The sequence below is a fragment of the Bos mutus genome, chromosome 11 (genome assembly GCF_027580195.1).
Source record: "Bos mutus isolate GX-2022 chromosome 11, NWIPB_WYAK_1.1, whole genome shotgun sequence".
Lineage (NCBI taxonomy): Eukaryota > Metazoa > Chordata > Mammalia > Artiodactyla > Bovidae > Bos > Bos mutus.
The window spans coordinates 18,405,887-18,418,736 of record NC_091627.1 but is presented as its reverse complement, the minus strand read 5'-3'; the positions used below and the strand labels follow the sequence as shown (position 1 = coordinate 18,418,736).

At 42.2% G+C, this 12,850-nt stretch overlaps 1 protein-coding gene across 1 annotated transcript in view; it reads left to right on the top strand.

The window, feature by feature from the left end:
- Window positions 1-12,850, top strand: part of MBOAT2 (membrane bound O-acyltransferase domain containing 2) — a 107,842-nt gene that overhangs the window by 75,179 nt on the left and 19,813 nt on the right. Inside the window, exon 4 of the mRNA XM_070379079.1 lies at window positions 4,644-4,739. Within this exon, the coding sequence (XP_070235180.1) occupies window positions 4,644-4,739 (96 nt within the window). The remainder of the gene's footprint in view (window positions 1-4,643; window positions 4,740-12,850) is intronic.

The following is a 12,850-nucleotide window of genomic DNA, read 5'->3' as shown; positions in this document are numbered from 1 at the left end:
TAAACAAAGTAGGACCACCGGTTCAGTGAGTTTTAACAAATGTCCAGACCTGTGTAACTACCCCCCAAATCCAGACACAGGACACTTCATTCATCCCCCAAGGTTCCCACATTCCCTTTGTAATCTATACAGCCCAGCCCCCTGCAACCTGCTCGCTGTCTGCTTTTTACCACCTTTGATCAGTTCGTCTGTTTTAGAATTTCATGTAAATCGAACTGTATAGTAAGTAGGGCTTCCCAGGTGGAAATCCCATGGACAGAGGAGCCTGGTGGGCTACGACCGTGGGGTCCCAAGAGTTGGACGCGACCAAGCAACTAAGCACACACCACAGTTAGCCCTCAGATGTGTTGGCCTTTGCTGAATTGGGGCCGCACCCAAAGCCCCCTGAACTTGAGCACCCTGAAAGTGATGAGTTTCATTTGACTTCAGCACATTAAAACAACGGCTCACTTATAAGTTTTTGTCTTTCTCTCCATCAAGATTTTGAACCTTTTGGTGATGTTGCCTGTTTTCCTCATATGGGAAGAATTCTTTTTCAGTTCTCGACATTTCAAGCTCATTAATTCCCATAGTCCCTGAGCACTTTGTTTTTCCCTGAACAATTTCCACTTCATATCTAATATCTAGAGAATGGGTATTTTAGATGTGGTTTCTCTTTTTAAAATGGGGCTGTAATTCAACACTTATATTTGAATGAATAATAAAATGTTCTCTCTGGAACTCTTCAAATCTTGTTGATTTCATTTTGTTATAAAGGATGATAATATCAGAAAGCTTTTAAAACTGCACAGAGCAGAAATCCCAGCTCATAGTGGTATAATGGTAACCGGTGCAGAGAGATTCCCCTTTCCAGTGAGAAGTCATGAGGCGAGGCAGTTCTTGTTGATTAACTCAGCAACTCTGTTTTTATGAGGGCATCAGAAAGTCCTGTATTTTGTTTTATTTAGCTTTTCTGCTTCACCATCTCACCAGATTGTCTGTAGGCTAGCTGGGCTTGGTCGACATCACAGTAGCAAGGGTCCCGTGTTGTGTTTTGCCTAGTTGCTTACCTGTGTCCGACTCTTTGCAACACCAGGGACTGTAGCCCACCAGGCTTCTTTGTCCAAGGGGATTCTCCAGATAAGAATACTGGAGTGGGTTGACATGCCCTCCTCAGCAAGTGTCCTACTTGCTATTTAAGGAGAAAGCCATTCCAAAAGCTCCGTGTCATGTTTCACTGACTATACTTAAGTTTCATGCCCACCTGTAAACTGTCAGTTGCAGGGAGTACGAGACCACAGTGACTGAGTTAGTCAGTCAGTCTCCCTCCCTGTGTATCTGCCTTTTCTAAGGGAGAGAATGAGGGTTCAGAAGTAATGTCACTTTCTCAAGATCACACAGATAGGAAGAGTAAAAAGTTGATGGGGCCATTATTTAAATCTCAGTCAGGTCTGCTTGGATTTTATGTGCATGTATGTTTTTCTGTTTGAAGACATTCAGTGAAACATATGCCCTGACCACAGCACTGATGAGAATACCATGCATGTATGTATTGGCCTGTATGCCTGTTTTCTTCTGCTGATGCTGAACTTGACAGATCAGAGGCTTTCCCTGTCACCTTTCCCTGCAGCCTAACTCAAAAGATAACAGTGAAAATGTGGTACTCTTTGGTATCGCTTAGGAATGCATTTCAGTTCTGGATAATAGGAAAAAACTCAGCACCTCAGATTTTTTCTGGACTTAGGTTATTCAGAGCCAGTGTAGCTGCTCAACAGTGTTTATTAAAGAGGCAGGTTTCTTTCTTGTTTTGCAGTTCTGTCCTTCGCCTGTTAGCTCACCACTTCAGGAATGCAAGGTGATTGCTGCTACAGCCATCAGATCCTTTTTCTGGGCAGAAGGAATTCACACCACACCAGCTACTTGTATCCCCTCTTTTTTCTTTGATTCTACAGAATGCTTTCATTGATTTTTGACAAACTCATAACTAATCCATGATCGCAATTCAATCATGAGTTGACAGAATTAGACCACAGATTTTTCTGGTTCAGTGAAGAAGTTGCTCACATCATGGGCAAACAAATGTGGTTCAGTTAATGAATGTTGATTGATATTTTTGTTTATGTTAATGAGTAAGTTGAAAGTGAAACACTAAAGATACAGAAACTTCTGTATCTTGACACTTCTCTCTTTTTGTCCATAATGTGAGTAAGAGCAACTTTTTTGCTGAATTGAGGAATAGTTTTTGAATGCTAGAAGAATAAGATTTTCTGGGTTTTGTTGGGGATGGAGGGTAGTCACAGTGTTACAGCTGCAGGTCATGACATACTTTTAAAAGTTTAACCTGTATTATTAGCATTCTCTTCATTGCTTCTGATTCGGGTCAGCAAACTTCTTTCATAAAGAGCCAGATAGTAAATACTTTAGGCTTCGAGGGCCTTGTAGATGCTGCTGCAACTATTCAGCTCAGGTGTTCTGAGGCAAAAGCAGCCATAAACAATATACATGTAAATGGCCATGAGTGTGATCAAACAAAATTTGATGGACAGAAGCAAAGCAGGGAGCGAGATTTATCCTACAGGCTTTGGTTTGATTATTTCTGGTTTGAATAATCTGTTTGTTCAGTCGGTAAGTCTTGTCTGACTCTTTTGTGACCCCATGGATGGCAGCACTCGAGGCTTCCCTGTCCTTCAGTATCTCCTGGAGTTTGCTCAGATTCATGTTCATTGAATAATCTATAGTGTTTGCCAATTTTCAAAGTGTAAATACTTTTACACCACTAAATTTGGCTTCCTATATTGAATCATTTTTGCATTTATCCAATAAACCCTGCTTGGTCAAGGTATCTTATTTTAAATTACAATTAGTTTTAGTGTGCTAAACTCTTATTAAACATTCTTTCAGTTATCTAGTGCAGACTTCTTTGCTCAGGAATAATCCAGGTAGATCAGAATTACCTATTTGTCTGAAGTTTGAAAGGACCCTTTCCTAAAACCTCCTGAATGGTCTATTTGAAAATACATTGGGTTTTTATGTTTTTCTGTTGATTTCTTCTATATTATATATGTTTAGAAAGTCCTTCACTAATTTGAGGACATTTGAATATTTATCCATAGCTTATATGTGTTTTAGTTTTATACTGTATATTTAATTATTTTATCCATCTAGGATTGTTTCAATGAAGGTATAGCTCCATTCACCCACCCAAATTGTTTAACTCATTAGGCGATAATCCATTCATTCCTGCTAATATGCATTGCAGCCTTCATTTTACACAGTAGTATATATTCTAGAGTCTGTTTGTGAATTTTTGTTCTATTGATATGTAAATTATTCCCCCAGATGATGTTTTAAGTTCTTTTTTAAAAATAATTAATTATGTACACAATGGAGTATTACTCAGCCATTAAAAAGAATACATTTGAATCAGTTCTAATGAGGTGGATGAAACTGGAGCCTATTATACAGAGTGAAGTAAGCCAGAAAGAAAAACACCAATACAGTATATTAATGCATATATATGGAATTTAGAAAGATGGTAACAATAACCCTGTATATGAGACAGCAAAAGAGACAATGATGTATAGAACAGTCTTATGGACTCTGGGAGAGGGAGAGGGAGAGGGTGGGAAGATTTGGGAGAATGACATTGAAACATGTATAATATCATGTATGAAACGAGTCGCCAGTCCAGGTTCAATGCACGATACTGGATGCTTGGGGCTGGTGCACTGGGACGACCCAGAGGGATGGTATGGGGCGGGAGGAGGGAGGAGGGTTCAGGATGGGGAACACATGTATACCTGTGGTGGATTCATTTCAATATTTGGCAAAACCAATACAATATTGTAAAGTTTAAAAATAAAATAAAAAAATAAGTAATCATGGCATGCTGGGTCTTTGTTGTTATGCGCGGGCTTTCTCTAGTTGCAGCGAGGGTGGGGGGCCCACTCTCTAGTTGTGGTCCCGAGCTTCTCAGTGTGGCAGCCTCTCTCGTTGCAGAGCCCAGGCTCTAGAGCGCGGGTTCACTAGTTTCAACACGTGGGTTTAGTTGCCCCGCAGGATGTGGTGTCCCTTGCATTGATGGGCGGATTCTTAACCACTGGACCACCAGGGAAATCCTGATGTTTTTAAGTATTGTAGTGCTCTCCCATACATCTTAAGACTGAAAATTATTAAACATTTATGTTTATAAAATGTGAGTAAATACCACACACTGTTTATGATTTTAGATGATCGAGGACAAGTTTTAAAAATACTTTTAAGAACTTGTTTGATGTGTGTTTCAGCCAAATATTTTCATACTAGATTTTGTTTTCTAAAAAGAAAGAAAAATAGATACCAGTACTTACCATATTCAGTTTTATGTTGTGAGCATGACTTTCAGATACATAATCTGTTATATGGAGGTTTTTCAGAAGGAAAAAATGAATAAAAGTAGGAACTAAATGTGTTTGCCGTTGAAAATGGTACAAAATTCAAGGAAACTGAAGCAGACACTAGTAAAGAGTTTTTACAATTTATCAAAGAAAGCCATTTGCGGCGTAGATCTCATGATGTTTACAATTTTTGAACCATCTCATATAGTTGATATGTTAGTTTAAAATGTATTCTTTAACAAAATGAATCTTTTTATTTCGCTAATCTAGCTTGTTTTTGTTTTCCAGATACTGTTTCGTGTTTGCTTTGGGATACCTCACAGTATGCCAAATCACTAGAGTCTATATCTTTGATTATGGACAGTATTCTGCTGATTTTTCAGGGTAAGATGAAAACTTTGATTCAGAAGTCTGTTTATCTAATCCGAACATGTTGGTTGAAAGACAAAATATAGTTCCATTTAGTAGTTCAAATGAAAAACTCGTTTAAAATTCTTTTTGTAAATTTAACATTTTTCTTCTTGGAAAGTGGTCTTTTATAGTGATGTGTAAGTCACAAAAATAACCTTTTTTTTAAATTGACTTTTGTAAAATTTCTGAATATATGAGAATAAAATTTGTTGTATTATATGCCGATATTGAAAGCATTTTCTAATTCTGGGCTTCCCTGGTAGATCAGATGGTAAAGCGTCTGCTTGTAATGCAGAAAACCTGGGTTCGATCCCTGGGACAGGAAGATCCCCTGGAGAAGGAAATGGCAACCCACTCTAGTATTCTTGCCTGGAGAATCCCGTGGATGGAGGAGCCTGGCAGGCTACAGTCCATGGGGTCGCAAAGAGTCAGACACGACTGAGCAACCTCACTGGTTCTAATTCTGTTAGAAATTTTTGGAGTCACTTAATAACTATTGAAAATCAGCCCCTTTGAGCCTGCTTCCTTGCTGCCCTTCTTTTCTTCTTCTCCCTCCCGCCCTGCCTCCCTCCCTCCCTCCCTTCTTGGAATCCCGTTTGTACAGTGTTTCCCCAGCTGCTCTGTAACATCTGATTGCTTGTTCGTGCTTCTTAACACACTGTGGGACTGTCTCTGGACGCAAGTCCTTGGACTAGCTTTGTCAGTCTGAATTTGCATGAGGATGCACTTGAACATGTATTTTTCTTTCATGCATTTCACATCTATGAAATGTTTTACATTCTCATACTCAATATTCTAGTGAGTGGTAGAAATAACTTCAGGCTTTTTTTTCTTCAGAGGAAATTTAGTCCTTCCTTGGTTCTGGAAGGGTCTTTTGCCTGTAACAGAACTGATTGAACGTCTCTTATGAGATAAATGCAGTCCAAGTCCTTAAAAATGAACTTGTTCACTGTCTTTATAAAGGGACACCTGCTAACATCTGCGTACTGGGTGGGGAAGTTGAAGATAGAACTCTACGGTGTATATATCAAGCCTGGCAGTTTTCTCTGCTGAAAAAGACACGTAAGACCTGCTTTTAAGTAGGCCTTGAGTTATCTGTACAGGATAAATAATGACCAGTAAATTCAGTGGAAGGATAAGTAAGTGGAAAAAAGTAAATGAAACAAATCATGGCATCTATGAATAAATTGTTGAATACTAGAAAAGAGCCAACGTTGTGTGAGCTTAAAGAAAAGTCAGTGTTGTAAAACAGAAGAATTTCAGAAGATGAATTATCTTTTTCTCCTTAATGATATCAAAGTGGATTTTACTTTTGTTAAACAGATTTTAAAATCAGACTTGGATAAAAGACTATATCTCAAAGAACAAATAAAACCAAGACAAAACAAAATTTATTAAATACACTAAAAAACTAGATAGTCAAATTAGCAATATATTGAATAGAATTGAGAAATAACCTGACATACAGAAGAAGAAGAATAGATGTTGGCTATCAACTTATAAAGGACTTCCCTGGTGGCTCAGATGGTAAAGCGTCTGCCTCCAATGCGGGGGACCTGGGTTCAATCCCTGGGTCGGGAAGATCTCCTGGAGAAGGAAATGGCAACCCATTCCGGTATTCTTGCCTGGAAAATTCCATGGACAGAGGAACCTGGTAGGCTACAGTTCATGGGGTCACAAAGAGTCAGACATGTCTGAGTGACTTCACTTTCACTATCAACTTATAAACTTCAGGAATTCTTAAAGCAAAAAGCTATTAGCAGAATCAGTAGGTGTGTTGGGCCACCTTGAATCTTGATGAACTTGGAGAGGTAGCCTAGGTCACGTGTTGTTATCTTAGTGTAATGAAAATAGGAACTAGCTACGTATATTTTTAAACTGCCACATTTACTAAGTAGTTTAACGTAGCAGATTTCAGTTTATTAATAAGAATTGGTAGAAGTACAAATTCATGTGATCCAAGGTTCACTGGAGCTTCATAACCCCGTCTTCATTTTTATCTTAGTCATTACCTTTTTTATTTCCCTTATCTGCTATTCTAAACTTTCATCACTCTCTAGCTCTAGGGGTGGGCTACCCACTATCAAAGCACATTACTCCGTTGACTTTACATAAAGCAAGTTTATTTCTCATTCACACCCAGCCCACTGAGAAGGGGGCCTCTGCTCCCCACAACCATTCAGGGAACGAGGCTTCTTTCTTGTGGCCCCACGTCCTTCAGGGTCTCTAGAATCCTCTTGATTAAATCGAGGGAATGGCATATCCCGTAGTGAGCTGAGCCCAGAGAGAGCATGCCTGCCCTCCACTTTCTCTCCCATTCTGTTGGAAAAAACTAGTTACATAACTCCACAATTTAGAGGATAGTGTACATTACTAAAAATATGCATGTGATAGGATCTTAAGTATTTCACTAAAATAAAAATTTTTCACTTAAATATAATTTAAAATATTTAAGTATGTTGAAGAAATACAACATAGCATTTTACAGATGGACAACCTGATGTAAAACTCCCAGTTTAATATTTAATTTTTATCCACTAGGAGAAAACATCTGAGCATCATCAGTGAACTGGTACAAAGAGATAAATCAGCTCAAGGAGACCATTGTGGCCGAACTAATTTAGAGTGCTCCCTTTTATTTTAATGTGCACAGAAGAGAAAAGAAGCATTTAGTAAGCCTTGAGTGTTACAACACATGAGCACAAGAGATCCTGACTTGCTCCTAATTAGGGTAGATACGGGAGCCATCCAAAGTGGTGTTGGCAGTCTGAGGAAGGTAGAGCTGAATCTACCGACCCATTCTTTGTGCTAAGCTCTCCAGTGCCCTGAAGTTAGACACACAGGGAATGAAGCCAGGCTCTTGCTGAGGAATCACGTGGGAGCTCTTCTGTACCAGCCAGTGTAACTTGCAAAGGTGTGGAATGCTGATATTGTGTGTGTGTGTGTAGATAGAGAGATAGGCTCAAGATACATTTAAAATGCTGAATAGATAAAAGGGACTTGCCTCTTAATAAAAGCTTCTTTTTCCAGAAAGGTTGAAAGGCTAGGTTGTCAGCTGACATGTTGGCCTCAGGAAATAGATACAAGAGAAGTATAAAACAATTAAATAGCTTTCCTTTATATCAGCAATAACTGGTTAGAAAATGTCATAGATAAAGGATCGGAGTTTCAGAAGCAATAAAAACAATGAAATGTTTAAGATAACATGTAAAAAGAAATGGAGGAACCTTTGTGTAGACCTTTTGGTAGTAAACTATGAAGCTTTACTATAGGACATAAAAAAGACTGACGAAGCATCTTGTTTATTCAGAGAGTAACATTCAATGTTGTAAAAACAGACCTTTTTCTCTAGTTAACCTGTAATGCGGTGGAGGTTTTGAGGGAAATTAGGCAAATTGAGAAGTTTCCCTGGAAGTGTTTGAGAGGAGCAGATTCAGTATAAAAACATATACTGCTTGTCAAGCAGATATCATTTGAATATTGTAGGACTGACATAGGAATAGCCAAATCCAAGAAGCCTGCGTAGAGAAACAGATCTCTGGATCTGGAATATAAATGTACAGAATGACAATGCTGGGACTATGCGTCAATGAGGAGCACCCCTCTCGGTTACTCAGAAAAAGAAAGGTGAATGCTTGCCTTCTTGTAGATGGAAGCAGGAACAGATTTTGGGTGACAGGAAGGAAATGAATTCTGATTGGAATATGTTGATCTTTGTGGAGCTGAAGTGTTGGTTAATGCATCCACTAAAAAAAGGTATATGTGATATCTATTTTAAAAGATACATATAAATATATATAAAAGATATATATTTTCCATTGAAATCAAGAATACATTTTAGAGCTAAGCACAGAGCATCAGATACTCAGTCGGTATCTTATTACTGGCTGCCCCGTGTGTTCGTGCAGTTACCATTTTTTTGCATCGGCGCGGTACGTTTTGCTGGGGGCTGAGTACTCTGTAGGTGACTGTCCTGTCAGTAGAAGAAGGGAGGGACTGTTTGTTCTAAAAGCTTCATTCTGGCTCTCTGTGCTCATTGAGCTGAGTCCTGGAAGGGCCCCTGGTGCTCTCTGCCATGCCCAGTAACTATGTTGTAAATAGTGTTGGCATAAATTATTCAGCTGATAAACCATCCATAGTGTTCTGCGTATCCTGTTTCAGCCGGTGGGGGGCTGTCTTCTGACACCTTGACCTGCATTTGGTTAGGGAGTGCGTTCCGCCCAGCTGCTACTCATGTAGTTCAAGTTCCTGGGAGAAAACAGGCACGGTCTCTTACGAGGTTTGCTCGGTCTGTTCCCCTCCCTACCTGAACCTTTCCCCCTGATTGTTTTTTCCAATTTATTTATTTTTAATTGAAGGATAATTCCTTTACAGTATTGTGTTGGTTTCTGCCATACATCAACATTTTCCCCTGACTTTATGTTTGTTCACAAAGCAGTGTGGTATAATGATATTTATCAGAGAGATCTGCAGTGTTCCCTTATGACTCTAAAAATTTGATCAGTTCAGTTGCTCAGTCGTATCTGACTCTTTGCGACCCCATGCACTGCAGCACGCCAGGCCTCCCTGTCCATCACCAACTCCCGGAGTTTACTCAAACTCACATCCATTGAGTCGGTGATGCCATCCAGCCATCTCATCTGTCGTCCCCTTCTCCTCCTGCCCCCAACCCCTCCCAGCATCAGAGTCTTTTCCAATGAGTCAGCTCTTTGCATCAGGTGACCACAGTATTGGAGTTTCAGCTTCAACATCAGTCCTTCCAGTGAATATTCAGGACTGATTTCCTTTAGGATGGACTGGTTGGATCTCAAAAAGCTGATCACTGGCCCTCAAAGTCCACGCCGTGTGTGCCAGGCCTCGCCTCTCTGCCTGCCTCGTCTGATGCTGCAGCCGCATAACTGCTTCCATGTTCTCATGCTTCTTCTACTGCCCATAGGCTTCTCCCTGCCTGAAACACCCTTCCCAACCTGCCCGCGTGTCCAACCTCCTGGCTCCTAGAGGCTCAGATGAAGTGGCTCCTGTTCCAGGTGTTTCCCCATAAACTTGCTTAGTTTCTTTGCACGTGTCTTCAAATGCTTGGCCCTTAACACTTTTCATGTAGCTACTCGTGTACCTGTTGAGCTCCTACTTCAGTGAGCAGGTTCCTTCAGGGGCAGTGCTTAGCAGTTAATTATTGCAGCCATCCAGTACCTTCTGCTGAGCAGTGGTTCCGGTATCTATTGAACGAGGGTTTTATCAAATATCTGCTGTGCCTCGGATACTGTTCATGGCCTTTGTCCTGTTGCTGTTTTATTTAATCCACACAGTGGCTTTATTATCCCCATTTTATAGATAAGAATTTGGAGGCTGGGGAGTTAAACAGCTCCCCCGTGTCCACAGTTGATGAGTAGTGGAGTCAGGACGTTTTCTGGCTCACGTGTCCAGCTGCCTGTCCACACCTCTCTGCCCAGTTGTCCAGTCAGCATCTCGCACTGAACTTGCCTGACCCGGACTTCCCAATGCCCCTGTCCTGTTCTTCCTGCATTTCTTCCCAGCCAGCTCTGTCGTCCTTTTTCTTTCCTCTGGTCAGAACCTTTGGTGGCCTCAGGTCTCAAGCCCTGATTCTGATCCACTGTCGAACAGTCGTCAGGTCCCGCTGTCTTTGCCATCAGAAGACGACTGGGATGCACTACGCCGGGTCTGTGCTGTCATCCTGCTCTGAGATGCTGTCCTTTCCTCCTCTTACCCCCCAGCACCCCACAGCCCTCTCTACCCAGGGGAGAATATACCTATTAAAAGCTAGTGAGTGCCCTGCCTGTTGGCCTCCACGGTCCCCAGTCTCTCTTGGGTCTCAGCCCTGTCCTCACAGTCCCTGCAGGAGCCTCCTAACTCTGTCCCGACACGTCTGTCTTCAGCATCTGTCCTGTCTTTACTCACCGGCTCCAGCCACATCCCCGTCCTCACTAGCCTCCCAGCAGGCCAGGTCAGCCTCACCTGGGCAGGGGTGCTGGTGAGCCCACCTCTGCAGGGCTTGGTCCCTGACTCAGCTTCTCTGTGAAGCATCACCCTGGGTGAGGCCAGTCCCCACCGGCCTCCTGGCACTCCTCTCCCCACCCTGTTTTGTTCTTCTTCTCAGCACACAGCAGCAGCTGGCACACCGTGTATTTACCTCTGAGTTCGGTTGTTATCCATTCCTCCCCTGTACACAAATGAGAACCCTGTCTCATTCACAGCTGTGTCTCCAGCACCTGGTGCCTTGTAGGCGCTCATGAGACGCTTGTTTTCAAAATGAGCGGGTGAAGGGCCTGGATGGATGGATGGATGGCTCTCGGAAGCCTTTTCCTCCCCTCTCAAGATGCATTCTTTTGGCTTTAGGTCCGAGGGGTTTGTTGGTTTCAATGGGTTTTGCTGTTTGCACACGAGCCCCTGAGTACTTTAGACATGCCTGAAAGTGGACAGGTCAGTTTGCTCTGTTGTCAGGCCCCTGTAACCTGGTGGCATACTGACCTTGTATCGTGTGTGTGTGTGTGTGTGTGTGCGTGCTTGTTGCTCAGTCGTGTCCAACTCTTTGCAACCCCATAGATGGCAGCCCATGAGGCCTCGCCATCCATGGCATTCTCCAGGCAAGAACACAGGAGTGGGTTGCCGTTTCCTTCTCCAAAAGTAACTATAGAAAGAAAGAAAGTGAAGTCTCTCAGTCGTGTCCGACTCTTTGCGACCCCATGGACTGCAGCCCACCAGGCTCCTCCATCCATGGGATTTTCCAGGCAAGAGTCCTGGAGGGGTGCCGTTTCCTTCCCCGCTTGTAGGTGCTCGTAGTTGCTTTGTAGCAGTATCCTTAGAGTTTAGCAGTCTCCTGGAGATGACAGAACGATTCAGAAAGAGATTGTTCTTTTTCAGCATTCATTCTCTAGTGATGTTTACCTAGAGTTTGAGTTTGACCGCGTGGCAGAACTAAATCCTGTAACTCTCATTGTAGAGAAAAAAGATGGTGTGTAAAGGTTTTAGTTGACTAAGAAAGTTAATTTGCATCTTTTTAAAAAATGATAAGAAGTCTAGAGTCTCTTTAGTTCTTTACGTCTGATGGGTATATATTTTTTTATATTACCTGAAGCTGTTTTATCAGTTGAGTATTTATTTTGAATAGCTAGATTCCATATTTTTCCAGTTCCAAGTAGAGTGCCAGGGGAGAAAGTGTCTGTAACTCCACCTCAGTCTAGCGATGTTGCTCTGCAGAAGGTACAGGTGGCTCCATCCAGGCCCCCCTTTGCTGGGTGAAGGCACCGAAGCCAATTGCTTGCCCTCTCCCATCCGCCTTGCAGCCTCCACCCCAGGGAAACAGGAGAGTCTGGTTCACAAAGGGCTGGCTCAAACTTTTTAGGACCTGGAAGGCGATTAAATAGTGAATGCGAAGCAAACAGGTAGTTAAAATGTTAATAAAGGTGTTAAGTGAAAACTGTGAGTCACTCCTATTGTCCCCATTCAGGTATTCTCGAGCACAATGCACTGTTAGGAAAACCACCCCAGTTGGTCTCTTTGTAAACCGTGAGAGTGTTTTCATTTAGAACCATCTTCTCTGCAGAGGAGGTTGTGTGTGATGGGTGAGGCCAGTCCTCCTCTCCTTTCAGTCCACTCTGTCTCCTGGTCTCTGTCCTGTGCTTGTGCTGGACTCATCTGGCCACCTTCCCCTCTGCTTGACTCTCCTGAGCTCTCATGAGTTTGTTTATCCTGTGCCAAACTTTTTTTACTTTCATTTATCAAATACTCCTTCAGAGTCACTTCGCAATAATTTTGTCTTCTGTCATTTTATTCTCACATTCACCACTCCCTGACCCCAGCCCGTGACAAGTTGGACCAGAGGCTGTGGAATGACCACCGCTTTAAAACCAAAGGAAATGTTCAGGCTTAATGATTATCTGTTAAGGAAACAGTAGGTGATGTGAGACGTTTTTGCAAACCAGTCAGAACCTTGAGCCCAGTTACTTGGCAGGTAGAGCTTTCCAGGTGGCACAGTGGTAAAGAATCCCCCCGCCAGTGCAGGAGACATCAGTTTGATCCCTGGGTCAGGAAGATCCCCTGGAGAAGGAAATGGCAACCCACTCCAG